The 27,803-nt window shown below is 50.9% G+C and overlaps 1 protein-coding gene and 1 long non-coding RNA gene across 8 annotated transcripts in view; one reads left to right on the top strand and one right to left on the bottom strand.

Moving 5' to 3' along the window:
* Positions 1-27,803, top strand: part of BOC (BOC cell adhesion associated, oncogene regulated) — a 44,351-nt gene that overhangs the window by 13,535 nt on the left and 3,013 nt on the right. For 3 of the 7 annotated variants that reach the window (XM_040646483.2, XM_015296548.4, XM_025143712.2), the window contains 14 exons: positions 11,526-11,699; positions 12,115-12,393; positions 17,483-17,629; positions 18,175-18,318; positions 18,650-18,943; positions 19,749-20,021; positions 20,531-20,829; positions 22,565-22,730; positions 23,418-23,528; positions 23,936-24,142; positions 24,982-25,163; positions 26,620-26,725; positions 26,915-27,037; positions 27,296-27,517. In XM_040646483.2, the coding sequence (XP_040502417.1) occupies positions 11,615-11,699; positions 12,115-12,393; positions 17,483-17,629; positions 18,175-18,318; positions 18,650-18,943; positions 19,749-20,021; positions 20,531-20,829; positions 22,565-22,730; positions 23,418-23,528; positions 23,936-24,142; positions 24,982-25,163; positions 26,620-26,725; positions 26,915-27,037; positions 27,296-27,517 (2,638 nt within the window). In that variant the 5' untranslated portion in view covers positions 11,526-11,614. Of the gene's footprint in view, positions 1-2,479; positions 2,725-9,000; positions 9,744-11,525; positions 11,700-12,114; positions 12,394-17,482; positions 17,630-18,174; positions 18,319-18,649; positions 18,944-19,748; positions 20,022-20,530; positions 20,830-22,564; positions 22,731-23,417; positions 23,529-23,935; positions 24,143-24,981; positions 25,164-26,619; positions 26,726-26,914; positions 27,038-27,295; positions 27,518-27,803 lie in introns of those variants that run through there. The other 4 variants (XM_040646477.2, XM_025143714.2, XM_015296544.4 and 1 more) reach the window with 3 other exon arrangements.
* Positions 21,558-27,364, bottom strand: LOC121106631. Its single transcript, XR_005839307.1, has 2 exons — positions 27,228-27,364; positions 21,558-26,044 (listed from the first exon to the last, which is right to left on the bottom strand). It is a non-coding gene; the product is annotated as an uncharacterized LOC121106631 (long non-coding RNA).

The following is a 27,803-nucleotide window of genomic DNA, read 5'->3' as shown; positions in this document are numbered from 1 at the left end:
CAAAGATGTTCTTGCTTTGGAAAGCAGAGAGTGATTCTGAGGTTATACCAGCTTTAACCCTTTATCATTCCCCTTCTGTGATGCAGGGAAGCTCCAAAGCCGTAGTCCTAAAATGTGGCCGTGTTGTGCTACGTGGCTTAGGCGACCTGAACAGTCTCAAGACAAAGTCTACTGTTGTGACTGAGTACTAGCAGCAGCCTGAGGTTCCAGTTGTTGGAAACCATAGTGAGTGGATGAGAAATGTGCCTATGTTTATCAGCGAGGATCCAGAACCAGTGTGGTTGTTGTTTGAAAAACAAAATCAGCATCTTCCCCACAGGGAGACAGGACTGCTTTGCTGTTTTCATGCCCTGCCAGAAGCACCTAATGTGATATGGGGCTGAACTCTGCTTCAGTTGTTCCCATCAGGGAGCCTTGAAATGTGTAAGATGCTTGGGAAACACCTTGTCCCTTGATGCCTCCTTCCAAAGGAGCCTCAAATTTGTGTTGCTGGAGGGTATGGCAGATGGAAAGCCTACTCAGGCATGTTCTACTGTCCTGGTGACTGCCTTGAGCCACCAATATTGCACTGTGCGTGGGCTGCTGATTTAATTGCCCCAAGGCTGTTCTACAGTAGCAAGCTGAGGGTGAGAATGCAGAGAACAGAAAGTTAATGGAGTTAATAAAGTTAATACTTTAAGGTGTTTTCGTGGTTGAGAATACTTGCAGCAGTTGATCTGTGTTGCTGGGCAGTTTGTTGGTTTGGAGACAAGGGCCAATACCATGTGCATAAAATAAATAAATGTCCTCAGTATAGTCCCAGGCAGAGTCACTATCCACAGACACCAAACATGCAAGATGGGGACCAGCAGACTCCCTGGCCCTCCAGTCTTTCAAAACTCCTTTTGCCCAGCTAGGGAAAAAAAAATGCTTTCCTAATCCCATTTTGAACATCCTGAACTTAACCACAAACTCAAGCTCCAAAGGTGTCAGTAACTTTGGTCTGGAGACCATACGTTTCCTCTCCCCAGCAGCTTTGGCGGCAGTGTGTACATTTTTGTCTCTTGTGCAGCTGGCCCCAGATGTGCCAAGGGATGGCTACAGCAGCACCACTGTGTATGCATTGGTTGCCAGTGACTAACAGAAGAGCGATGCAGCCAGTGCTGGCCTTGAAACACGCCTTGTGTCTTGCACATTTCTTTCTCATCAACCAAGAGAGGTCTGATCTGAAGCAAATGAATGTATAACCACCCTGGTTTCACCTGCCACGATATGATGGAGGCAAATAGAGACAGGCAGACAGAAGAAGCACATGTGTGGTTGCATATGCTGGTTTTCAGCTTTATTTTTTGATATATGTGTTCTTAAATACTTTCCCATGGAGGTAGTAGACGTACATACACAATTTACTGCATAGCTAATCTGGACTTGCATGTTTTCATCCCTTTTCCTGGACCCCTGAAGTCATCCACGTGCCCCTTTCAGCAGTCTCCTGAACCATGGGTGGGAAGCAGTGACAGAGGGACAAGCTCTTGGGCGGGAGGCAGAAGACCAACATTTCCCTTCCTTGCTCTACTGCTGACTCTGCATGACTTAAAGAAATTTCTTTTGCCTCTTCAAGGTTTGCTTTCCTCCCGCCCACTGGTGTTTGCCAGCATAAATAAAAAGCATGCAGTGTGGCTTTAGCCTTTGTGCAGCCTTGCAACACCTAGTACAGTGTTTCCTGCACCTGGCCCATCCCCATGGCTTGGTACTCTACTGGTTTGCCTGCTTAGGCCTGGGAGCATCACAGGTGTGTTAGAGTGCACCACAGGGACACTGTGGCAGCACTATCCCCAGGCCTAGCTTGCTTGGGTGCCACCAGCACCCCTGGCCTCAGGGCTGGGATCTGTGTGGATTTGGCTTGGGTCTCTGGCTCTTAAGCGTGGTAACGACCACGGGGACTGAAAATGGGCGTGTGATACCAATAGTTGTTGGGTGTCACTCAGTGTCTTGGAGCCCTTCAGTATGGAGTTGGGCTCCATTTCACTTGCCCAGGTGGTTGCATGCGTTTGCGCATACTGCAGGAAAGCATCCACTAACCCACAGAAGCTGCTGTACCCACACCTGCCCGGCTCTGTGAGGATATTTGGAAGGTGTGAATTGCTTGTTCAGTAACCTGGTGGTAGGTCTTCCTGCCACAGCTCAGCCCTGGGCTTCGTTAGTGCCAGCTGATGGGCTTGGGTGGGCTGCAGTGCCCGGTCATGGGGCATTTACATACTGTAGCATGTTGACTCTGCTGTTTCTCCTTCTCTGTTTACTTAGTTCTTGGCAGCTGGATGTTTGAATGTTTGCTTGACAAAAAATTTCCCTGAAGTCTGTGATTACGGAAGGTTTAGTCTGACAAACCCTGCTGAGTTATCCTGTTCTCTTGTTGTCAATAATCTTCTTGCTTGTTGTCTCCCTTAACCACAATATTTTGTGTGTGGTGCAAATTTGTGTTTTCTTCTCTTGTAATCAGCCTGCCCCTCCCTGCTTGGTTCGCTTGCTGAAGCTGTACCCTCAGGATGCTGACATCTGTATCTTAATAATCCAGAAGTCCTGGGGCTGCCAGGAAGCAGTATAAATCATAAGACTGCATACCTGTCTAGCACCTCTCACTTGAGAATCCAAAGCTGTCTGCTACGTACTGTTCATCTGCGTACCACTCGTACCAGCTGGGGTTTGCCGTTCCTGTTTTTGCAGCCTGGGAAGCTGAGACACAAGGTAGGAGGATGTTCTGTCCAAAGTTGAAGTGATTCCAGAAATACGGTCAACTTCCAAGTCTATGAGATTCTGTCCCTCTGTGCTATATGTAATTTGTCCCCAGAAAGAAAGGGTTGGGTGGTTTCAAGCAGTGTTTCATTTGCAGTGATCCACAGCTATTTTGGCATCCCAGTAATTCCAATCTGAGTCAAACAAGCGATTGCAAGATTTCTCCAAAGTAAGTTAACATTCCTCGTCTACGAGTGGGTGTCAGTAATATGGTTTGCAGGAGGAGTATTGTATCTACAAAGTATTGTATCTTAGGGTCAGTTTGGAGCGATGCGAGGTGGGGACAAGTGTTCGTGGCAGATCTGAACGGGGGAAAGACCCTGCTGTACTTCAGGGGTGGTGACAGGGCTGATGAAAACCTGCCCGTGGGGGCTGAGTGGTCAACCCGGGCTGTCCCCAGTGCGCGTGGGGACCTTCTGAGAGCCAGGGCTGTTCAGGCTCTCTCCTGGAGAGCCATAAGCCTCTCTAGGGCTTTTGGCTCTTGATGGAAACCACAGGCAGGCCATGTCAAATTGCTGGAGTCTACCCCAAACCAGGCAAAGGGCATGGGCTTCTGTTTAGTTTCCACTTGATGAAGAGAGAGGTGGAGGAAAGCTGGCATGGGACTGGCATTGCCCTAAGGCTGTAGGTACTCCGTTCCTAGCACTTGCGAGTGCCGTTCCCACGGCTGGATCGTACCGGTGAGAGCAGAATAATACCCCCACTGGCGTCCCCAGGGAGCTGGGGTGTAAGAGGAGGAATATTTTGTCTGCAGCCCTTTCAGAAAGGGACAGTGGAGAAGGGATAGGAAAAAAGGCTGATGACGAGGATTAGGGTGAATGCATGCCCTCCACGCACATAATCTCTGCTGAGGCTATGGGGAAGTTGATTTGGCGATCCCTGCGGTGGCCCCCCTGGCACTGTGAGCCCCGGGGAACAGGAAAGCCTCAGGTCGAGTGGGGAGGGCTGCAAGCACCAGGAGGTAACAACATGTTTATTTTTCACATGTTGCAGCAGAACATCCCTACATCCAAACCCACCCATGTGCTTGCCAGGCCTTTGTAAGGCGCTCGCACTCTTCCCTTGGGGCCGGGGCACCCCCAGCTCCCTCCGCTCTGCCCCTTCTCCTCTTCCCCCTTCTCCCATGTGCTTTTATTTCTTTTGCAAACAGCGTGCGCCAAATCCAACTTCACAGCTGGCTCGGCTCCACGTGTTTGTTTTCTGTGCCTGTGCGGCACTTGCCAGCACTGCTTGCGCCCTTGCTCCGAGCTGGAGGCGGAGGGCGGGGGGGAGAGAGCAGGGGCGGTGGGGAGGGAAACGGGAGCAGGCTGCTGCTTTCCAAACCCTTATTTGTTTAAAGCTTAAGCCTGTTTGAGAGCGCCTTTTTGGAGTGAGGGGTAAGTGGCAGGGGCGGGATGCGGGGGAATGGAGAAAGTAAACTGTGTGTCAAGGAAAGCAAACTTTGCAGCTGGAATTGCTGCTGGTGCTCATTGTGTGAAGGGGCTGGGGAGGTGGCTTGGAGGCCGTGCCTGCCCTCTCAATGCAAGTGTGAAAGGAAAAGGATGCAGAACGGGGAGCTGACAGTGAGCCTGTGTCAGTTGTGCTGGTGGCTGGGCAGGTGAGCCTCCGTGCCCCGGCTGTTGTCCTCCTGTTGTGGAGCATCCCATCTTAGAGGTGGAAAAACCACGTGCTGGCCCTGCCCGTGTTTGGGTCACTGTCCTCAAGTGTGCCATCATTTTCAGAAAGGTGTGTTTATTCCCAGGATGATAAATGGGGCAAAAGGCACGCAGATATTACCTGAACAACAACAACAACAACAAAATTGCTATGAGGCAGTTTCATTCTCCGGGACAGAGCAGTCCATCATTCAGTGCTGTCCTGCTGCAGGTGACAGCTGTCACGCAGGGTTTGGGAGAGTCATGGCAGTTGTGGGGCAGCCCTGTGCCCCACCTCGGCACTTGGTACTGCCAGGGCGTTCTCTGCAGGCAGTCATCTCTGTCCTTTTGTTTCTCTGGCCTTGAGCTTCCTCTCATGTTTTTTGGAGTAGTGACATGTCTTCCAGGGAAAATGTGTCCCAGCAGAGGGTCCTAGAGGCTTTTGACCTGCTCCAATTACCAACATGGTTATTGGTATTGAAAACTATTAAAGTGACAGCAATGGAGAGTAAAAACTCCCATTTATTCCCAAACTTTAAAAAAGGAGGAAAAAAAAAAAAAAACAACAACCCTCTTAAATACGATCTTCAAAGGCCGAGAAAAATGGGCTTGTGCTCTTTTGCATCCCAGCAACAAGTCACTGCTGAAAGGAGTGCAAGCGAGAAGGCAGTTTTTCTTTATGGTGGTGATGGGGATGCCTCTAAAGCCAGCCATCTGGGGATTAAACTTTGTATTGACGGTACTGGCGAGTACTTTGTCCTGTCTCTTTTGTATGCTCTTCTGGATTTTGATGTCAACTGTGTTAAACGAGCCTTGCACTTGTTAATGCAATTTCTGGGCCTGCTCCCATTGAAGTCATGGCAAAGATCACACTGGTTTTGGAGGCGGCCGGATCAAATCCCCTGCTATGACCTTCTGGATGCAGTATTTTAGCAGGTAGTTCCGACATGTGTTTCACATAAGCTCAGTCCGTTTTTTGCTGTTAACACTGCAGCTGTTGTAGGTGCCAGTGTCCCCCAGTTACGCCCTGGGCGCAGGCTCCAAGGCCAGGAAATCCGCTGAGGGTTCTCTGTTCCATCAGGAGATCTTCCCATTGCGACTTGCCCCAAGGAACACTTCGCAGTTTGTCACTGGCAGTTTCCATGGGCTTTTCTGGTTTAGGGGTTCTGTTTGTTTTTTCACTCTATTATTGTATCTAATTTGACACGGTGAAGATTTTTCTGTTGTTTCTGGACGAAGAATTTCTTAAAAAAAATTGAAGTTGGGAAGGTGGTTCATGTTTAAGCGCACGAAGAAGCAGCTGGCTGTGATCTGAGCACATCAGTTTCCTTACCTGGATCTCCCCAAGTGATTGCCCTTGACTTGCTCAGCTCTGTTCAATTTTCCTGCCCTGTGCTTTCTGCCGCCTCCGTCCCCACTTCCCTTTGGTGTCTCTCAGGGCTTCTCCCCGTGGTTGTTTCCCTGCTTCAGCTGGGCCTGCCTCCTCACTGACCTCTCCCTAACCCAAGCAGCAATTAAATCCTCAACCTCAGTCTCTGAGTTCTGTTTTTTGTTGTTGTTTGGGAGGATGAGAATGGGAAAACAAAAGCAGCGCCCCGACTAGTGTAAACTAGCCACAGGCACGTCTGTGCCAGCGATGACGGCTCCCGGTGGGCACTGCTGTCCCTTGCAGCGCTCCACTCTCCATGGTTGGTGGCTGAGGGGGACAGTGGGGGCCCAGTGTCCTGCTCAGGGTTGCTCTTGCAGCCCTGCAGTCCATGTCAGCTGCCCTGTGCAGTGCTGTCTCTGTAGAGGTGCAGCCAGGAGCGTGTAGGGCATGCCTGAGCGGAGGGCTACGGGCCGGCAAATATGCTTCCCAACCTCTCCAAAAAGGAGAAGGTGTAGATGCATGTATTTTGGTGTTCGTTGCATCAAACATCCTAAATAAGGAAGTGATTCTGGCCTGTCGTTTGAAGTACTTAGAGCGTGGGATGAGTTTAGCTCTGTTTTGTGCAGCATCTGTCCACAGCTGAGCCCGCCCTAACAGTGGTCTCTGGTTGTAATGGTGACATTTGGTGAAGTGGGTATTGTTGTCATAAGGTGTGGATAGGACTCTAGGGCTAACAAGCGAGTGATGCGATGCCATAAATCCCAGTGAGGGTTAGCACATCACACCTGTGCCCACGGGTTACCCCTGTCCTGCCCCCACCACAAAGGTGCCTCAGCTGTGAGTTTCTGCAGAGCACCCCACGAGGCCCCATCACTGATGCGGGACTGCCTTCCCCGGCACAACAGCCAGCATGCTGCAGCAACAACATCTGTTTGCTGGGCACACTTTGTCTCTGAAGAGGCTGCGCAGCACGCTCCATCTGCGCCCAGGGTTGTGTTGCTGGTGCCGCGTTTTGCCAGCCGGGCCGGAGGCACCAAGGCCCGCAGGCCGTGCCAGCAGGGCCGGTTGCCCACCGCCTGCCCCCCGAGTGGGAGCGCAGCGTCCTGCCAGCTGCTTCGCCCGCGTCTCTCCCCCAGCCCCAGCCCCTTCCCCCTGGTCGGGCCGTCCCTCCGGGAGCCCCCAGCCTCTCCAGATTAGAGCTCTCCAGGGAAGGGGCTTTTTGAAAGGAAGAAAGGGAAAGGGGGTGTGGGGTGGGGAGGGGAGGAAAAGGGAGAGGGGGAGAGAAGAAAGAGGGGGAGCAGAAGAATGAAAACAGACCCAAGGGGCAATAGTCCCTCGAGCCATTTCACTGCATTACAATGAATATGGACTCTATTAAGCTCCGTTCTGCCTGTTAGTGTTTCCCAGGGCAACACAGCTCCCATATGGCAAGCATGCAGCAGATTAGGATGGGCCTCCGGGCTTCATTGAGGGCCCGGGGCTTGACTGGCAGTTGAACCCCATTCCCCCCCCCACTCCTCACACTTGACACTGCCTGTGTTTATCTAAAGCGAAAAAAGGGGCCGGGGTGGGAGAAGGGGGCATTTGGGGGGTTATTGTCCCGGGCAATGGGAGAGGGCAGGGAGAGGGGTGGGGGGGGCCGGGGGAGGGAGCTGGGGGGGGGGCAGCCCCTCATACATATTCAGGAGGGGCCGTGAATGGGCAGAGGAGAAATAAAGCAGATGGAATTCGTGTTAAAGAACAGCCACAATCGCCCTCGGAAAACGAGCAGAGAAAAGCGGGCGGCCTTAAAGGAGCGCAGGGAGCAGCGTTTATCCAATTAGCAGGGTTGTCAAATTGAATTTACTCAGAATAGAGGGGGGGGGCTAGGGGGAGAGGAGGGAAATTAAGTGTCGGGGCATAGGGGGAGCGTGATGGTGAAGAAAGGCCGCGGCTTGGCTCGCTTGCTCTCTGGGAGTTTGGCCTTCTCGAAGCCAGCACTGTTTTCAGGGCACGTTGAGGGGCAGCGAGGCCGGCCTGCGTTCCTAGCACGGGGCCCAGTGCGGGAATGGCCAAGGGGATCCTCACAGCAGTTAATGCATCTCCTGCCGCACATCTCTCCTTTCCCAGATCCCCTCACACAGAAGCAGTGCAGCACAATGGCGTGAGGTGGTGCCGTCAGTGCGTGGGGGTCCCAGCCCTGCTTCACTGCGTGCCCTTGTACTAGGTGGGCTTCCTCTGCTCGCTCTTTTCTGAAAAGCAAATGGGTACAGTGGCTCTCCTTCCTTTTGAATCTTCCTTTTCAGTGCTTTAAGCTCCACGGAACAACTTAAAAAACTCTGTCTTGTATTAAAACCTAACAATCACAAGCAACGTTGGCGTGCTAGACTGTGGAAAGTGCCTCTTCTGAAGAGCACCGGTCCCAAAGCCCGAGCAGCGAGCTGGGAGCTCCGCTGTCCCAGCCTGACCCGCTGCTGGGAGCAGCTGCGGCGATCTCCCGGCATCACCCGCACGTCCCCATCTGGCCCCAGCGCTACAGCCCTCCCCCGGCCCTGCGGTGTCGGTGCTTTCTCTGCCTGCGTTCCCTCGGCCCTCGCTGCCTGCCCATGGAGCTGGGCAGCGGGCTGGGCCTGGTTTCCATTTGGGGCCTTGTAAATCACGGGTGGTGTGGCTGTAATGAGGGCTGCCGGCCCGGCCCTTGTTAAGCAGGAGGGGGCTCAGGGCTGTGGGCAGCATTTCCTCAGTAAAACCTTCAGTTTCTAATCAGCAGACACCTCTCTCGCTGCCTGTGTCTAATTCAGGTCCCTTTTCCTCTCCGGCCTTCCCTCCCCCTGCCCCCCCATGTGCCTTTCTCCCCTCTCACGGCCTCACCTCTGCCTTTCCCTTCCCTCCTTTGGGGCCTTCGGTGCAGGGCGGGAAGCGAAGCCGACAGATTTTACACCCCCCAATCTGACAAAGCTCTCGTTAATTTTGCTCTCCTAATGGCCCCTCCTTTGATTTACTGGGCTGTCTGAAAGAGACTTAGAGCCTTCACTCCCCTGACAGGAAATTGTTATTTTAACCTGACAGGAAAGAATTAAAAATAAATAAGTAAATAATTCCCCCCTCCCCAGTGAAGCCCTTCCAGTGCCTTTAACCCTTTCTTTTCCCAAGCAGCAGCTAAGCGGAGGTGGGAAGTGTGGGTGACCACAGAAGTGCCAGCAGACGGGGGCCACCTCAGCTCCGCACTGCTCCCGGCGTGCGCGGGGCTGCCGGCAGCTCGCAAGCTGCCCGCTTAATAAAGTGCCTTGCTCTGCACTACTGCAGGCTGCTTAAGGGCAGCGCTTTCAAAAGAGGTCAGCTCCCATTTAGGCGTCGAAATAAGTTGGTTGCCTATTCAGGAGAGCTCAGCATGTCAAGAACTGAATGCTTTTGAAAATCTGGCTTCAATTGTGGAAGCTGAGAATTTCGAAATCTGGCCCCAGATCCTAATAGTCCTTTTGGAATTGATGTTTTCATTCATTTTCCTCATTATTTTTATGCCGGCCATTTACTTTTTGTACTTCACTCAGCTGTGAAAGAAATGGCCACATGTCCCTATTTAGAGCTCATGTTCTGCCTGGAGGTTTGGGGAGGTACCATACACTTGTCGCAACACACCTTCTCTCCTCGGTCTCCGTTGAATACCGTTTAATCTGCCTGGTGCTTTGGCCAAATTTTGTGATCTCCCCTTTTTTTTCTCCCCACCTATTGCCCTTCTTCTTTCTACAGGCTGGGGACAGCCAGTTCGGTCATGGTGTCCATGTGCATGGGTGGTCCTTGCTCGTGAAGGGTCCATTACGCCTTTGGCTTTCTCTCTCTGGCCAGAGGCTCCGAGCAGTGCATTGCTGCTGGGAGGTCTGGTTGGGAACCTCTTTACCTTCCCCCACCCTCAGCATGGACTCCAAGGAGCAACTCTTTCCTGTCCAACATTTTTCCATCCTGCTGCCAAGCTCGTCCAGATACAGCAAGTGAGTCAGCTTTGCACTGTAGGCTTCCAGTGCTGAGGAGCAAGGCTTAAGGTCTACCCCAGCATGGTTCTTCTGGTTTGATGGAAGACTTTCAATCCCCATAATACCTTGTAGAGTGAAGTAGAAATCCAGTTTTTAAGCCTTTTCTACGCTAAGGTGGCACACATTCACGTCAGGCCTGTCAGTGGTAGCTTGACTGAGACAGCTGTGGTGTATCTAAGATTTCTTTGGTGGCTGTCTTAGGTGGAGAACTTAACTTGAGTGACTCAGATGCTCTCCAAGATGACAGCTAAAGGACCTCATACCACAGCGTGTGCTGGTTAATGGGGAAGACTCCTCAAAGACAAATTGTTGAGTCTTTCTTCCCTCTCTGGGGGAGGAGAGTGATGCTGGGAAGGCTGAGGCACATGGGAAGGAAGTTGTTGTGTTATCGCTTTGGTGGTGGTGGTTACCCACAGTGGATTTCCACATGTAACTGAGCTGTGGGCTACAGTAGCTGCAATATGACTTCAGCTGATCCCAAAGTCAGCTGCAGGCCAGTGTGCTTGGCTTTGTTTCCTTTAGGAACCACCAGCAAAGTGGCTTGGTGAGAGCTCCCTGAGTGCCGGAGCTGTATGCCAGCAAATGGAGTTTACCTTGAATGACTCCCTGAGCGTCTCACCAGGAGTTTGTGGGAGTCTGTGCTTTAGGAGTTCTGCCCCTGGAGGTTATACTTGAAAGGATTTTACCCTTCTTTTTGACTGAGATGGGTATGAAAGGATGCACTCAAACTGCTCATGACTCAAACGCTGACCATGGTGAAAATAGGAAATGCTGCGTTGCAGGTGCTCTTGAGGATGGTAACTGCAGGTAATGGGCTTGTGTGTCTGCAGAGGGAGCAGGCAATGTGACAACTGCTGTTAGGGCTGGCTGCTGTAGTCAGCCTAGTCTCTCATCTCTTCTGCCAATGTAGACATGCTACAGGAACAATTCTGAAACTCCTCTGGGACGCACAGGACATCATCTTGGTGCTGGAGGGTGCTCAAAATCCTGTTGCCATTTTACGAAGTCCATAGGGGGAAATCTCTCCTCAACTTTAGCCCTTAGCCTTTAATTGAAACTGACTTCAGTCTGACATCTGTGGTATGTGTGGGTGCAGCCACTTAGGTCCTTACCCCCCTAGTCTGCTTTGGCATTCATTGCGGCAATCTCTCCTTAGCAGCTCCTGCAATGTGCAGCTCTTCTCAGCAGTCTGAGCTGTGATGGGTGGCCTTGGGCTTCAAGTTTTGAAGATTGTTGTTGCCTTTGAATATGAACCTAGTGCTTGTTCCAGACTGGGTTGTTAAACTCAAAATAGGCTGCGTGTTTTAGGCCAACTAGTTAATCTGAAATCTTTCTATATGTTGGATTTCTTAGTTTAGAATAATAGTGTGTGATCATAGAATCATAGAATGGCCTGGGTTGAAAAGGACCATAATGATCATCTATTTTCAACCCCCCTGCTATGTGCAGGGTCACCTACCACTAGACCAGGCTGCCCAGAGCCACATCCAGTCTGACCTTGAATGTCTCCAGGGATGGGGCATCCACAACCCCCTTGGGCAACCTGTTCCAGTGTGACATCACCCTCTGTGTGATGCTAAATTAGCATGGGCCACCTTGCATCAATGTCTACAGCCTTCTCAGGCCATGGGCTTGGTGAATCACTGGAAGCTTAGGAGTACTGAGAAAGAAGCCAGTCAGGGCTGGAAAACAGAAGGAAGTCTGAGAGTTTCATGCCTCTGTCTCTCTTGTCATCTGCAGGAAGCTGCTTCCACACCTCTACCACATCCCCTGAGGCAGCTTATGGGACCCTTCTCTGGGCGCCTCTGCCCCAGGAGACATTGCATGGGATGGCAATGACACGTGGAAAGAAGAGACCCATGTCCGCCATCCTTTGCCTCCTCCTCGCAGCCACGAGCTGCTTTGCCAAACTGAGTGAGTTTCTGTTTTATCTATTTGTTCCATTTTGTTTATGCTTTGTCTTGAGGCAAACTAAGCTCCCAAGATCTCACTTCTTTCTGAAGAGGCTTGGCTTCTCCCATGTGTATATGGGATATGGTGCAATGTCCAATTACATTCTGAAGGGGGTGAGCATCCGTGGCAGGGTGACTCTCCTTAGGAGAAGAGGTTACAGATGGAGCTGGACATCTCTGTTTGGTGGTGCCAAGAAGAAATGGGGCTGATGTATGACTCCAAGGACTAGGGTGTGTGTGTGGTGCCAAGAGGAGTGTGAGGCACAAATAGAAATGATGGGGGATGTCAAGCACAGCAGTTTTGCAGTTTTTTTCTCTGTTTTCTTTTGCTGAGTCTCACGGGGCTTTCTTCTTTCCCTTTCTTCCCCTCTGTGCAGGTGAATCTCTGCAAGTCACTGTGCAGCCTGCCTCCACCGTTCAGAAGCCTGGGGGCCCGGTCAGCCTGTGGTGTGTTGTGGACCCCCCAAGAGTGAACCTCACCTGGAGACTGAATGGAAAGGAGCTGGATGGATCAGACGAGATGCTGGGGATCCACATCGAGCAAGGGAAACTCATTATCACAGCTCTCAACAACCACACCGTGGGGCGATACCAGTGCATTGCTCGTGTGCCCGAAGGAGTCATTGCCAGTGTCCCCGCAGTGGTCACCTTGGCTAGTGAGTAACTCTGCCATCCTGTGCATTACTCATACATTCGGAGAGGTTCATCTAAGTTCACATGTTCACTCTGGCATGACGGGAGGGCTCCTTTAACTTTTCAGGTCATTTCCTTGCACTTTAGACCATGGACTGGCTGTCATGTCATGGCCCAGCCATAACTTATGCAGTCCTTCTGCATAGTAGGCTGCCCACTGTCTCATGCCAGCAACATGACACAGGGTTCTCATGCGAAAGATTCCATTTATTCTCCCAAGCAAGGTTTTTATATTCTAACACACGTATTCAGTATTTTTCCACTAAGCAATTCATTGGCCTGCCTGTCCCACAGCAACAGTTTTTACATGACCATAAAGAGCAGGAAGTACGTGACTGATGTGTGGTTGGTTCCCTTACTGCCATGTTGCCCCATCTGGTTGTTGACTTCTTGAGGTTTCCAGAAAGTACCTGTTGATCACTGAACTTGTGCCTGCTCCTCCTTCCCAGGGCTTTTTTCTCTCCCAGCAAGGTCACAGTGGCCTGGTCCCTGTGAGCCACCTCGTTACTGTGCTTCAGGATTTCTGACGTGGTCCTCACCACCGCTTTCCGGGGAGGCTCTTTGTGGGCCACCCTTGTTTGAGACTCTGAGAGTCTGATCCTCTCTGAGTCCTGTGCAGTGTTTGGTGGAGCAGGTCTGTGCTACGGAGACCTCCATCCTTTAGCAGTGACAGCACTGTTTCATCTTCCTGGCACAGGGGGAACTTGGGGCTAAGCCTTAAGAAAGTGCAGAAGTGAAAATGTTTGTGCAAAGTAGGGGCTGCTTTGGCTTTAAAGCTGAGAGCTATTGGCTTGTCACTGATACATTAATCAGAAATGAAATGTTTAGGCCAAGCTGAGTGGGAGGAGGAGGTGAAGGAGAGTTGCTGCGCTCCAAAGTGGGGTGGGAGGGGATTGTCACGGGGCTGAATATATTGGGGGATTTGGCCTGAGCTCTGCACCGAGATTAAGTTTCGGAGAACACATTCCAGAGCAGAAAGGGCGTTGTGTGCACTGGTGGCCTGACAGAGGGAAGGAGAGGAGGGAGAGGTGGATGGGATTACCCAGGGCATGGTTTGCATTTAGGAGAGTGGGGTGTGCACAGCTCCTCAGCCTGATCATTTCATTCTTAGGCTGCTCTCCTTTTCTCTTTTTCTTTTCACTCCAGCCCGCCACCAGCAGCTCTGTCTTCTAGAGCAAAGCACGTCTGTTTGACACACCTTCTTGGGTCTGGCGTCAGTGGTGAACTGCAGATAGGTCCTACAGCACCAGAGGGACTCTGTGCTAGGCACTGTGGATCCCCTAGGGAAACAGGGGCCATATCCCATGCACCATGGCAGCCTTGGATGGGGAAGGCTTGGAAATCTGTGGGTGAAGAGAGTGCAGGCAGCCCCAGGAAAGACATGGGGCTGGAGGTGTAGGAGAGAAACCATCTGAGGGGGTTCAGACAACCAGGCTCATGTCCATGAAACAGAAACTGCTCACATCAGTGGCTTTGCAGTAGTTTAAAATAAGAGGGGACACCGATTTGTGGTGGGACTGAGATGGATAGCTGTGGTAGCACATGCACCACAAGCTGTCCTGCCTGCTCCAGACCTCACCTATAGGGCCTTGCTGTGAGCTGGTTTGAGGGGAGACCAAGGTCTGCGGGGAGAGGGAAGACCTGGCAAGGTTGGCATTGCCGCTGGTCCTTCGGGCTTCTTCCAGATCACCTGCTGGGCTGAAAGGAGCCCTCAGAAAGTCTCAGCCTCATCCAGAAATTACTTTCAGAGATGGAAGAATGAAATTGGAATGTGAATATGAAAGAAGCAGGAGAGAAAGAATGTATTTTCGAGATTATGGCTTAGGTTTATTTTGGAAGCAGATCTGAAGTCACTGGAAAAAGTGTCCTGCTAGATTTCAAGGGGTTTAGATAACATCTTCTGGCCAACCTTTTAGCTGTTTCCACTCCTTTTTCTCTTCCTTTGAAAGAAGTACCCTGAGTGTCCCAGGCCCTGCATGCCCAGTTCTGCAGGGTCTCCTTGGATCCTGGGGTAGCTCACAGGGAAAAGCACACTGAAGTGCTTGGCTGACAGAGCAGGCAGCCAGAGGTAGTAAAAGCCAGGCAACTGAAAATATTCATGGAAAAATCCATGGATTCAGCTCAACAGCTATGCTGCAATGGGTAGCCATGACATTTAAAAGCGAAAAAATAATCAGGGGTGAAGCAAAGGGAAGCACCTGCTGTAGTGTATCCCCAAAGCACGACCCAGCAGCCGGGGATGAGAGAAGCGCCTGTGCACCCTGGGGACGCGGTGGGGAGGCTCACACGTGGGGAAAACCAAGATGCAGCACTCATGGGCAGTGACCCTGCACGGGGTCGGACTGAGGGTCCCTGAGGAGTTTGCAGCTGCTTGCTGAAACTGGCTCCATTCATTTTCCTTTGCCTCGGCCTCTCTGATGACAGCTCCCCAGAGGCGCTGGTAGGGAGGGGGCCTCTTGCAGGTTGGAAAAGCATTTGCTGAGCCGGCTCAGGGGGTCCAGCCCTGGGGGCAGAAGTGGTGTGAGGAGCTGAGAGAAGGAAAACACAGGTGGGGCTCTGTGAGCCTCTGGAGGGCTGGCACGAGGGCTATGAGATGTCTGGGGGTGATGGGGAGCTGAGGGAGAGCAGGGCTTCAGGATGCCAGAGGCCGGAGGGCAGCATAGGTGTGGCCAAGGGGCAGTGAGAGGACTTTCACCTTGAGGGCCTGCTTTCTATTTACTACTGCTCCTTCTCAGAGTTATTTATGGCCTCCCATTCATTTAATCCGATCCGTCTCGCCCATCCTGCTGCTTGGCCCCCCTCCCCGGGATTCAGCTGGTTTCACTCCCAATGACAGCGGCTGGGCAGCTGTGGGGTTGACCCTCCTCGCGCCTCCTCACGGGCCGCAGATGGACACAAGGAGTGGCCTTTGCTTGCACTCCCTGCCACATGCAAAAAGAAAATAACAATAATAATAAATCCTGTTATCCCAGCACAGCCGTGGAAAGGATAAGCAGTTTCTCCTGCTTGCATGAAGCCCTCGGGGTGAAGCTGCTGTCCCCTCAGGTGGCCCTGCCGTGATGCATGTGGCAGAGGGGGAACCAGTGGGGACCTGTGACCACCTGAAGGCAAAACCCGCTGGCAAGTAGCTTGGCTCATTCCTTCTGAGGGAGCAGGGATTCAGGGCAATAGTCTGGCAGGAAGCTTTTACGCCTGCATATTGGAAAACCTCTCATCCTTTTGCCTAATTCCCCCTCTGCGTCTCTATCGGGCCCTGTGGCCCCATTTCTTTGTCCTCTCTGCAAGTAGCCCAAGGGAGGCAGGGAGAGCCACAGGTCCTGGTCCCCTCTGAGGGGCATCTGCTGCTGCGTGAGCTGCTGGGGGGCTGCATGCAAAGGACCCCCCTGCAGCCATCCTCCATGAGGCCACCCCAGGGGTCCCCACGTGGGGATGGAGCTCTTGGTGGGACTGTGGGGCTGCTTTGTGGGGTTGGTGCGTGTGCATACGTGTGTGCATGTGCAGATCCCTGCCAGAGTTGCTGGAGCCTATGCCTTGGCTCCAGAATCTTAATTTGGCTGTGATGAATCCAGACCACCAAGGCGCACATTAATTTTCCTGATGCTCGTTTATATTTTGTTGATCAGAGAAGTATGTGTGATGTGTGCAGGCAGACGCTGGGCTCTCGCCTCTTCTCCACCTCTTTCCATTTCTGTGGCTCCTGCTATTTTATTCCTTGATCGAGTAGGAAAGCGAAGAGGAGAAACTACCCGGCACCCTTCCCCTCCCCAGCAGCAACTTTCCTTGCTGGAAGAGAGCGGGTTGCCGCCAGCTCTTCACAAGTTAAGAGTTAATCTTCATCTGGCTTTAATACCCAGTGGAAACATGGCTCCCCTCCTCAGCTTGTCTTAAAGGATTAATGGCATTTCTGAAGTTCACCCTTATTCCTTCGTTTTAGTATTTTTTTTTTTAATTGAACGATGCCAAGAAATTCCAAAAGTATGAAGCATGTTCGCTGCAAATCATTTTTATGACATTGCAAAACCTCCCCTCCCCTGCTCGGCCCGCTCCCCTCCCCTCGAATCCGGGCACGGGAACACTCGCTCCCCAAGCAGCCGCCCGACGGCCCCTCCGCGCCGCCTTCGGGGAGGCTTTCTCGCCACCCTGCCAAGAGGGCTGGTTTTTATTTAAACCCCATAAAGGATCTTGCTTTAATCAGAAAGTCTGCTTGAGAAATTTCATGTCACTTTTCCGTGACTGTGGGTGGGAGAAGCTCGGAGCCAGCGTTGTCTCTTTCTCTTGGAGCGCTGCTCTATTTCGCAGAGAACAAAAACACATTTTTTGCTGGCTTGGCTGCCAAGGGCAGGCTGCACCGAACCCGCTCTCCACAAGCCCTTCTGCTCCCCAGCTCCCCAAACTGCCCACAGGCACTGGCACCATGCACCTGGATACCGTCAGAGGGGGTGGCTGAGCTGTTGACAGCGTGGGGCCTCATCATGCCCCCTAGCACAGGGTTTGAGGATGAGTGCCCTCCTCTTCAGGTGGTGGAAGAGGTCGTGGTGGTGTGCAGAGCTGGGGATGATACCTATGAGGAGCATGTAGAAGGTTCCCTTCCTCACGATCACTCCGGTATCCCAACTTCGTACACCTTTTTGCCCCCTGCTACCCAGTGTCTGCACGTCGTTGAGGCATCCCAAAATGGTGATTAAAGCATTGACTGCTCAGTAGCAGGACGGCAGCTGTGCTGGAAGTAGGAGGTGGTAGAAGGACCGCTTTTGGCTGCCCCTCAGTACTGCAGTAAGTTGGCTCTGTTTTTACTTTGAGGCCAGGATTTTTCACACCCAGTTCCTCAGCCGTGGAACAGGCAGCTTCTCTGGAAGCTGTGTTTTAATTTATATGCTTTGTAAGAAGGAAAAGAAAAAAAATACAGCTCTGATATGGGGCCGGTTTCCCTGGCTGCTGTGGATGGAGCGGTCCTCTGCTGGCACAGTGGCGAAGCAGCCTCATGTCTGTGGGGAAAGGATGAATTGGGGTGCCGGGCAAGCTGAGATATCCTGTTGTTTGCTCCCTTTGCAGATCTCAAGGATTTCAAGTTTGATGGCCCTCACGTGATTGAGGTGGATGAAGGCAACACGGCTGTCATCGCCTGTGACCTGCCCGAAAGCCATCCCAAGGCCCAGGTCCGCTACAGCGTGAAGCATGAGTGGCTGGAGGCCTCCCGAGGTAAGCACCACAAGACTCTATCCCACTGCATCCCCACGGCCTCAGTTTTACTTTTTGGCTGATCTGAGCACAGGCTCTTTGAGGGTTTCTGACAAGGCTCCGTGTGTTCCCACTGCCTGGGACTGAGGAGTCAGGTGTAACACCAGCCTGCAGAAGGAAGCTTGGGGAAAGGAAGTAGAATTAGATGATGAACCACATTACTCTTTATTGAGCGTCTCCATATGTTCATGAAGTATTCTTCCAGCCCAGTCCCTGGATAAAGATGATTCTGAACTTGGGGGAATTTTTAAAATTTGGATCTAAATTCTGCAGCTTCACTCTTAGCTGCTGTACATACTCGTTACAAGCTAGACCTGCAGCACTCTTCCTCCCACAGCTGCATTGTATCTCCTCCTGATGCGCGAACAAAAAGGATTATTTCAGTGCTGTTAGTGTTATCCTGTTGTTCTTTTCCCTTCTCACTTGTCCACCTTTTTTCTTAGGGCACTGTTTCATCCAGGTGCCACATCTTCAGCCATGAGCCATCTCCTCTTCTCTCCCTACAGACAATTACCTTATCATGCCATCCGGGAACCTTCAGATTGTCAATGCAAGCCAAGAAGATGAGGGGACTTATAAATGTGCTGCCTACAATCCTGTGACACAGGAGGTGAAAACCTCAGTCTCTAGTGAGAGGCTCCGCGTGAGACGTAAGTTGCTCTCTTTTCTTTGCATGTCACCTTCTTAGCCATTCCAGTCCTGGGAGCATATACAAAGTGCTGGGTTTTGTTGTGAACCGACATTAGCAGCTGCTGAGAAAACCCATTTCTCACAGCAGAGTTGCCCTGGGTCTGCTCCTAGGATTTGTGTGCAGCCTTGCGATTGCCATACCTCTTCAAGACTTACTCTTGGTAATACATGAGCAAAGGCCCTTAGTCTGTCAGCAAAACCACTTGCTGCATGCATAGATCTTTTAAAACAGCCTTCTTGTCCTGCTTTGCCACCTTCCTTCCTATTACCTCCTTCCTCCTCTGCTCCCAGGCTCCACAGCGGAGGCCGCTCGGATAATCTATCCGCCTGAAGCTCAGACCATCATTGTCACCAAAGGCCAAAGCCTCATCCTGGAGTGTGTGGCCAGTGGGATCCCCCCGCCCCGTGTCACCTGGGCCAAAGATGGCTCCAGTGTCTCAGCGTACAATAAGACACGGTTCCTGCTCAGCAACCTTCTGATTGACCCTACCAGTGAGGAGGACTCAGGCACCTACAGCTGCACGGCTGACAACGGAGTTGGTGAGGCTGGAGCAGCATTCATCTTCTACAACGTGCAGGTGTTTGGTGAGTGCTGATGTAGCTCTTGTTTCAGGGGGGGTTGGGACTTTCTCATCTGTTTTCAGGGAAAAATACTAATGCTGCTGTACTTTTCCTCTTGCTGGACAAACCACAGTGTAAGTCAAACAATGCCTGTGGTTCCAGTTTCTAGGAGATGGGATAATTTCTGTCTTGAGGGTGAAAGGTTCTTCCTTCCAGGTTCCCACCATGAGCCTCCCCCCCCGTGGGGAAGCTCATCTCTTGTCCCTTGTGTCACTGGGTTTGCTCCAACGCTCTTTAGTGGAGGACTGGCTCTTTCTCAGATACGTTTGAGATTGGTATAGGGAAGGCATCAGAGAGTCTTGCTTTTCACTCTCTTCAATAGGGAAGCTCTCTGTGGGGTGAGAAATGGAAAGAACACCACACCTTAGGTATTTCTACCACATATCCTTCCCCTTCTTACAAGCTTTAGGGAGGGTAGGCCTGTGTTTTGTTGGATTGCATGTCATCCAAGTGTCGAAGTGTTGTTTGTACAAGTGCAACCTTTGCAGAGTACTGTTTCAGCTAAGAAAAATGGGACTCATAGGTGCTTGCTGTTAGTATGTAACTGAGAGGGGAAGCTGGCCTTAGATCATCTCTCCTTTTGGTTCATGTGGATGCTGATGTAACAAACCAGATCCATGTGGGACCACATAAAGGTAGCAGAACTGGCAGGAAGGGTTGAGAATCCATCCCTTCGCCCTCATCCCTGCCAGAAGGGAGAGTGCAAAGCCAGGTCTGTGCCATGCTCCCTGCCAAGTGGTGATCATTATTTGTGCTTTTCCCCTCTCAGAGCCTCCAGAGGTCACCATGGAGCTGTCCCAGCAGATCATTCCCTGGGGCCAGAGCGCCAAGTTCACCTGCGAGGTGCGAGGAAACCCCCAGCCCTCAGTCATGTGGCTGCGCAATGCTGTGCCCCTCTCTGCCAGCCACCGGCTCCGGCTGTCCCGCCGGGCGCTGCGAGTGGTCAGTGTGGGGCCTGAAGATGATGGCATTTACCAGTGCATGGCAGAGAATGAGGTTGGAAGTGCGCAAGCCATGGTGCAGCTGAGGACAGCCCAGCCAGGTGAGTCTCTCCCTTGAAGCCTGTGGTCATTCAGTGCTAGAGGCCAATGAACAGCAAAAGAGCAGAGAGGAGGAGAAGATTGGTGTGTATCTCTCCTGTTTGGGTTTGAGCTGCTGCGCTCTTCCTTCTTTTTCATCCTACACTCTGAATAGTTTTGGAGATGCTATCTCCTTCCTTGGACTCTGCTGAACTTACGCAGGGTCAGAGGGGCTCTCAGAGAGGTAGGAAGCCCCCTGTGGCCCAGGCCTGTCCTGGGAGAGGCTCTGGAAAGTCATGTCGTGTTTGTATCAGGAGAAAGAAAGTTTGTTTCTAGCACTTTTTGGAGAGGCCCAGTAGGCAGCACCACCTGGGACCTGATACCTGTAAGTTATCAGTGGTGCAGCAGGTAAATAGCTCCAGACTTCTAAGAGGATTCAGGGGGCTTCTCTTAGCTCTGTCTTCACTGCAGCCTGGATCGCACATTTACCCTGCCTGCACCACTCATTTACTCTCAGCATCTTGTCTTCCAGGAGCTACCCTCGACCCTGGGCAAGATGCTCAGCTGGATTCAGCTCGGCCTCCAACACCGCCTTCCAGGGACAGTGCCTTAAAGCTGCCTCTGGATAAAGGTAGTCCACCAAAGCCTGTGACCACTCCACTGGCAGCGTTTTCACAGTGCTCAGCCAACAAGGAGCTGGTGTCTCCAGCTGAGGCCCCCATCATCCTCAGTTCTCCCCGGACATCCAAAACAGACAGCTACGACCTAGTGTGGAGACCCCGGCCTGACAGCAGGGCCCCGATCCTCTACTATGTGGTGAAGCATCGCAAGGTATTGCTGTTTTGCCTCTTTCTCCCATGCTGTTCTTTAGCTGGCTCGTGGCCACTTTCTGGTAGTTTTATTCTGGAGGCTGTAAAGCACTTGCTGGTGGCACACCATGGTGCATGGAGCAGTGCTGAGCCCCACTGAGCCTGAAGGGTCTTGCCTTCTGCAGTGCTTCTCAGCAGAGCAGGCAGGGTGCAAGCAGAGCCATTATCCAGCAGATTTTCTAAGTGGCAATGCAAAGCACCATTGAGGTAAAAATTCTGCTACCGAGGCGTAGAGCATTTCTTGACATTTTACTGGGAGCAAGGGGGAAAAGCCTGTATTTTCTCTGGGTAGGCAGGTGGTTGCAGCAGAGATCGGTTTTACAATGGGCTTTGAGTACATTTCAGATCTGGTATATTTGGGATTTCCAGCCACTGCAATCCACCATTTTTGATTATATGTGAATATATGTATCTTTTTTCCTGGAATTGTTTGACTGGTATAACAGGAGGCTGTGGTAACACCCCCATATTGCTGATTTCTCTCTAAACAAAACTAAGGCTGAGGGTTTTAGCTAGCCGTTGCTTAAAATAACTCTTTAAAGCAAAGACAGAAGATGCCAACACGAGAACACAGTGGGGCAAGTTTCAAAAACAAAGGATGCCAGAAGCCTCACCAGACTCTATAGGGTCTAGTAGTCTGCCAAGAAGATATTTGTTCCCCAGTGGTGTATCATATAACAAGCAATTCTGTATGCAGTATTGGCTTGCATGCTGGAGTTTGTCCATATTTTACTTGTTTTTCAGTGCTTCACCTGGAAGGGGCTGTAGGGCAGTGGAGGTCATCGTGGGTCACTGCAGTTTGCAGTAATATGTTTTCAGTGTAGTCCAAATTCTCAGCTGGAGACTCTTTCTTGGGATGCTGAAGGATTGTGTGGAAAGGAATTAGTCCCAATAACCCTCAAACTTGTTTAGAAAGAGTCTCTTTCTATAAGAGATCTGTAGGATCAAGTTATATAATGATCTGGTTTAAACATCTCTGACTGGAAAAGCATGTGTGTGGAGAGGGAAGGAATCAATTCAGCAACAAAAGAAAAGGCTCTTTGTGTGAGAGATGGCCGAGGAAAGTAAAACCTTCTGACAGGAGGCTTAAAATTGTCTGGGCAAGAGTGTTTCTCCTCTGCAAAATATCTACGGGTGTCTCTTCTCGCTGCTCCTACACCGACCCTAAAATCTCAGCAGCCTGCAAGCAGTCAAATGCCATATAGTTATTATCTTTGTTTCTGAAGAATTTCACTTTTTCTTTCCTGGATACTTAGCAGTCTTCAGAGTTCCCCTCCCTGGCCTCAGAGCTCTGTAGGCTCAGGAATAAAAATAAAATGAGGCAGGCATTAATCAGTCAGTGTCAAACGCCTGGAGAAGATGAATGATACGGCTGAGTCCTGGCATTTCCGTTTTGTCGCGTTGCCTGCATTGCTAATGCTGCTTTCGGCACCGGGTCACCTCAGTGTCCTGTGTGTTTGCCTGCAAAAATATTATCCTTGCAGCTGGGGAGAAGGCAGAGAATCCCACCTTCCCTCCTGCTCTGTACAGGGTGGAGAGACATCACTGAAAAACAAAATATGTTTCCACGTCTTTCTGGGGGCACAGCCACACGGCATCCATTTCCTGCAGGGGGCATTGAAGTTCAGCCAAGAATCACTCAAGGTGAGGCTGCACAGCCTTAACTCTGTCCATTGCCTGCATTGTTCTTCCCACAGGTGGCCAACGCCTCAGACAGCTGGGCAGTGAGAGATGTGCCAGCCTCGCAGCACCGCCTGACACTCACCAGGTTGGATCCTGGAAGCCTCTACGAGGTGGAGATGGCCGCTCACAACTGCGCTGGCGAGGGACAGACGGCCATGGTGACCTTCCGGACTGGTAAAGGTCAAAACAGTCCTGGGGTATTTTGCTCTGAGGCAGTGGGGTGCCCTCATTCCTCTCTCGGTGTCTCAGTTGGACACCTGCAGAACCACAGAAAATAGGCCTGGGAGAGATGTCAGGAGGTTGCTTAATCCTTCCCCTGCCTGGAGAAAGGATCTGCCTTTGGGACTTATTCCTGATAGGTGTTTCTCTAAGCTGTTCTTAAGAGAAAATCCAAGCCTTCCCTGTCAGCAGCCTGTACCGCCAAAAGGATGCTTCAAAAGTCTCAGCTCAATCCTCCTGTCCCAGTGCTGCTTTTCCTGTCCCCAGAATGTGTGGAGTATGGCATTCCCTTCGTAGAAACCTTCCCTGTGGAGAGGGCTGCTCACATACCTTCTCAGGCTCTGCACTGCACTGATTACCTCCTGCTCAGGCAGAAATCTAACAAGATTTTCAAAAAACTAATTAGAAGTTTTAGAAAATTAAATGTTAGTGGGGGCAAAAATAAATCAATTAACAGTATAGTAAATCTGCCTTTGTTGCTTTAGTTCCTCTCTGCAAGCTGAGCACTTTGAGCGCTCAGGGCTGTTTGAGTCCAAAGGCTATTTACTTAAGCATTGCGACTAGGAATATTTTCTTTGTTCATCACAGCAAAAATTAACTCTCACTCACACCACCATGTCCTTGATGCCATCTCTCCATCCTACACAGGCCGGCGCCCAAAACCAGAGATTGTTGCCAGCAAAGAACAGCAAATCCAGAGGGATGACCCAGGCACGAGCACTCAGAGCAGCAACCAGTCTGACAACAGCCGGCTGTCCCGTAAGGCTCTGGGCAAGGCCCTTCCTGTTTTCATCTCCTACCCATCTGTCCCTTTTCTGTCCCCAGTGTCAATCTGCCCCTGCTTGCTGCTCCCACATGAGTGAGGCCTGATGTCTGTCTCCAGACCTGCATCCACACTTCTCATTGCTGTCTCTTCTATGATGGTTGCACATACCTTACTTGAGCTGGAAAGGGGAAAAGGAGTGAGATGTAAACAGCAGTAAAAGATATTTGGAGAACACAAACTGAAATGAGTGAGGGAGTCCCAGCTCTAATGAAGAGCACTTGGGACTTAGAGAGCACATGGGTGGGTGTGATGCAGGCCATCCTTTACCCACATCCCTCTGAGCTACAGAATCCTTGAGACATGTTGAGAATGTCTTGACATCCACCCATGCCCCTTGCAGCTCCAGAGGCACCAGATCGTCCAACCATCTCCATGGCATCAGAGACATCTGTGTATGTGACCTGGATCCCCCGTGGGAATGGTGGATTTCCTATCCAGTCTTTCCGCGTGGAATATAAGAAACAGAAGAAGTCGGGAGACTGGGTCCTGGCCACCAGTGACATTCCTCCCTCTCGCCTCTCTGTGGAAATCCCAGACCTGGAAAAAGGTAGGCAGGTGTTCTCCTCTCCGCTTCCCGGGTTCTGTAGGAAAGCCGTGCAGTCCCTATAGGATGGTGAACCATCTGTCACATCACACTCAGCCCTGGCACGTGTAAGCAGAACAAAGCCTCCCCAGCTCCAGCCTTATGTGTATGGGGAAATGCTGTAAATGCTTCTCCAATTTCTCCAGCTGCAGAGACCAGCATAGATTTGACCTCCCTCAGGGAGGCTCATGCATGCTTTTCTGTATTACGGGACATAGTTACTAAAGGCATTAGTGTCTTGTTTTTGCAATTTACTAGATAGGACAGAACTTTCCTTTCTGTAGCCACAGGCAAGACAGATGGGCATGCAATTCCAATTGAACTTCACATGAGAAAAAAAGGCATCACTGAGTGGGACAGCTTTAAAAAGCAAAATACCTATCCAAACTTAAAGAGCAGAAAAAGGATGTCGCAGTTAAAATGACTTAGGCTTAGAACATTTATCTGAGATTTATGTAGCTAATTTCTGTGCAATAGAGGAAGGATGCTATCTCATACCTGCTTGAGGGTAAGGGCAAATTTCAGGCATCTCTGAATCCAGCCATCCACCCCACCTCCCATAACTGCTACATGACTTCTAGACCAAACAGACAGGAACTGGGAGAGACAAATAAAGGCAGACTCTGTCTATCACATGGCTGAAATGTGTTTGTACTTCAACCAAAGCATCTCTATACTTTTTTTCACTTTCTGGAGAAGACACAGCCCCCTCTCCACTGCCAGGCCTGTGGTGACAATAGAACTCTTGAAATACATCAATGCTATCTTAGTGAAACTTCTTTTATTCCCCATTTCTTCCCAAGGCTTTTCCTATAAGTTTCGTGTCCGAGCACTGAACATCCTGGGAGAAAGTGAGCCCAGTGCAGCATCTCGGCCATATGTGGTGTCTGGGCACAACAACCGAGTCTACGAGCGCCCTGTGGCTGGGCCATACATCACCTTTACAGATGCCATTAATGAGACCACCATCATGCTGAAGTGGATGGTAAGCTTTGTGGGGGAGAAAGAAGGAACTTTGCAGGAAGCAAATGTGTAGGTGCTACTTGCCCAGCTCACACATCTTCAAGGTTAGCACACAGAGCTTGTCACTAGCACAAATGGATTGGAGATCCTACAGTTGTCACAGGCATTGAGGGCTGGGCTTATGCCGTGCAGAAGTGCAGGAAGTCAGAAACCCTTTTAATCTGAATCCAGCATTGTGAACAGGAGGCATTTTGGTGGATAACCTCAGGTTCTTGACCATTTTGTCCAAAAAGCATGGTTCAGCAATGCGTGGGTGGCTGGTTGCTTTCCTTGCCAAGTTCCTGGAATCTGTTAGCACCTCTGTCTGCCCCAGTAGTTTCCAGCAGACGTCCTTCACTCTCACTTGTTAAATGGCAGTTCTAAGTGCTGGTAATCATGTACAGCAGTCCAGCCCTGAGGATTTTTAGGAGTGGGCAGGATATTTTGGCTCACAGGCCCAGATCCAAGTGTTTTCAACAGCTCAGAGCTTATTCAGAGGGAAGCATCACACTCTTCTCTCCCATCATCTGATTCAAAATTGCTCCAGGGCAGGATGGGCAGTGATGTTATTTTAAACACACTAGCTGATAAAATACTAGATGAAAGGCAGCAAGAGCACATGGAGCTGGGGCAGTTCAGCCCCAGTTGAGGGAGGAGCAGAGTTATCTTCAGAAATATGAGACTCCTACAGTCACTGGTTCATAGCAAGACAGATGCAATTTGTCTGGATGCCATGAGTCTGTTGGAGTCAAGGTGATGTTGTGTTTGTCCTTGCCCGGCTGAGTCACTTGCTGAGGAAAAGGAGGGCCAGAGTAGGGCCATGAAGATGATCAGAGGTCTTGAGCAGGGGGGCCTACAGGAAAACTGGAGGGGAATGTTTTATAAGGGCATGTAGTGGCAGGATGAGGAAAAATGGCTTTAAACTGCAAGAGGATAGATTTAGAGTAGATATTAGGAAGAAATTCTTTACTGTGAGGGTGGTGAGATACTAGAACTGATTGCCCGGAGAAGGTGTGGATGCCCCCTCCTAGGAGGCATTTAAGGCCAGGCTGGATGGGGCTTTGAGCAACCTGGTCTAGAGGGAGGTGTCCCTGCAGGCGGGTTGGAACTAGATGATCTTAAAGTCCCTTCCAACCCAAACCATTTGATACTTCATAGAAGAAAAATCATAGAAGCAGAGTATAAAATGATTGGGTGGACAGGACCAAATTCATGGGCTGCCTGCTATGTGACAGAAGCAAGATGTGAGAGTGTAAAATATCAGTGATCTCTGGGAAGAAAGCCTTTAGTTAATGTGAAAACCAGAGGCAAGACAAGGAAGAGATCCTCTGCTGGAACTTCCTCCTGTCCCATCCCATTTATCCTGACTGCTCCTCACCCAGAACAGTATGGGTCTGACAACACAGACATCTCTACCAATTTCTGCTCTTCCTCTGCAGTATATCCCAGCCAGCAACAACAACACTCCCATCCATGGCTTTTACATCTACTACCGCCCCACAGACAGTGACAATGACAGCGACTACAAGAAGGATGTGGTAGAAGGTAGGAGATATTTGGACACTGGTCCTAACTACTGGTTCCTCCTGTAAGAGGATGTGGCCAGAAGGAGCCCTGTGTACCAAAGGCACAGAGCTGCTGCCAGATATTTTTTTTCCACCTAGCACTGCTGCAGAGGTGGGTTGTCTGCACACCGGAAGCTGATGGCACCGTGTGTGTGTGTTCTCTTCTCAGGAGATCGATACTGGCACTCCATCAGCCACCTACAGCCAGAGACCTCATATGACATCAAGATGCAGTGCTTCAATGAAGGTGGTGAAAGCGAGTTCAGCAATGTGATGATCTGTGAAACTAAAGGTGAGCAGCTTTGCAGGGCACATGTGGGAGCACAGTACTCTCTCCCTGCTGCCTGCTGCTGTCCAGAGCACAGCAAGGCAGGAGTCATCTCTGCCCGACAGCATCTAAGATCTGGCAAGGGACAGAAGAGGGCAGGTAGGCTTGGTGATGCTGTTGCTCAATATGTGCATACACCCACACCAGTACTCACATTTCTTAAGCGTGTTGCTCTTCTTCCTGCCATGGCTGTATCTCATTCTCTCTCTCTTCCTTTCACAGCTCGAAAATCTCTTGGTCTGCCGGGTCGTCTTCCACCCTCAACAGTGGCCCCTCAGCAGCATCCCCCACTTAGCGGCGGGCACAGTGGCCTGGGGACAGGAGCCATGGTGGCCCGTTCCAGCGACCTACCATACTTGATCGTAGGCGTCGTCCTGGGCTCTATTGTACTCCTCATTGTGGCCTTCATCCCCTTTTGTCTTTGGAGAGCCTGGTCCAAGCAGAGTAAGGGTCCTTTCTTGAGGTCTGATTTACAAGATGTAACCTTGTGGGTCAGATACGACCCTAGGTGTAATTGGATCAAACATCCAAACTGTGAGCCCTGCACATTTTGGGAAGCAGGGAAAGAGTGGCAGAGGGCAAGTTCCAAATGTCCAGTGGAACCCTCCTATCAAGATAAAGGCCAACATTCATCCCTTATCTTGTTTACCTTGTTAAGAAAGAACCCTGGGACTTAGAAGAGGTGGAAAGGGGCACTGCCTCCCCTTATGTATCATTTGTTTCCGAGGGT

Source organism: Gallus gallus, chromosome 1 (assembly GCF_016699485.2).
Source record: "Gallus gallus isolate bGalGal1 chromosome 1, bGalGal1.mat.broiler.GRCg7b, whole genome shotgun sequence".
In the NCBI taxonomy this organism is placed as follows: domain Eukaryota; kingdom Metazoa; phylum Chordata; class Aves; order Galliformes; family Phasianidae; genus Gallus; species Gallus gallus.
The sequence above is the reverse complement of the archived record's forward strand: the minus strand, read 5'-3'. Positions and strand labels throughout refer to the sequence as shown.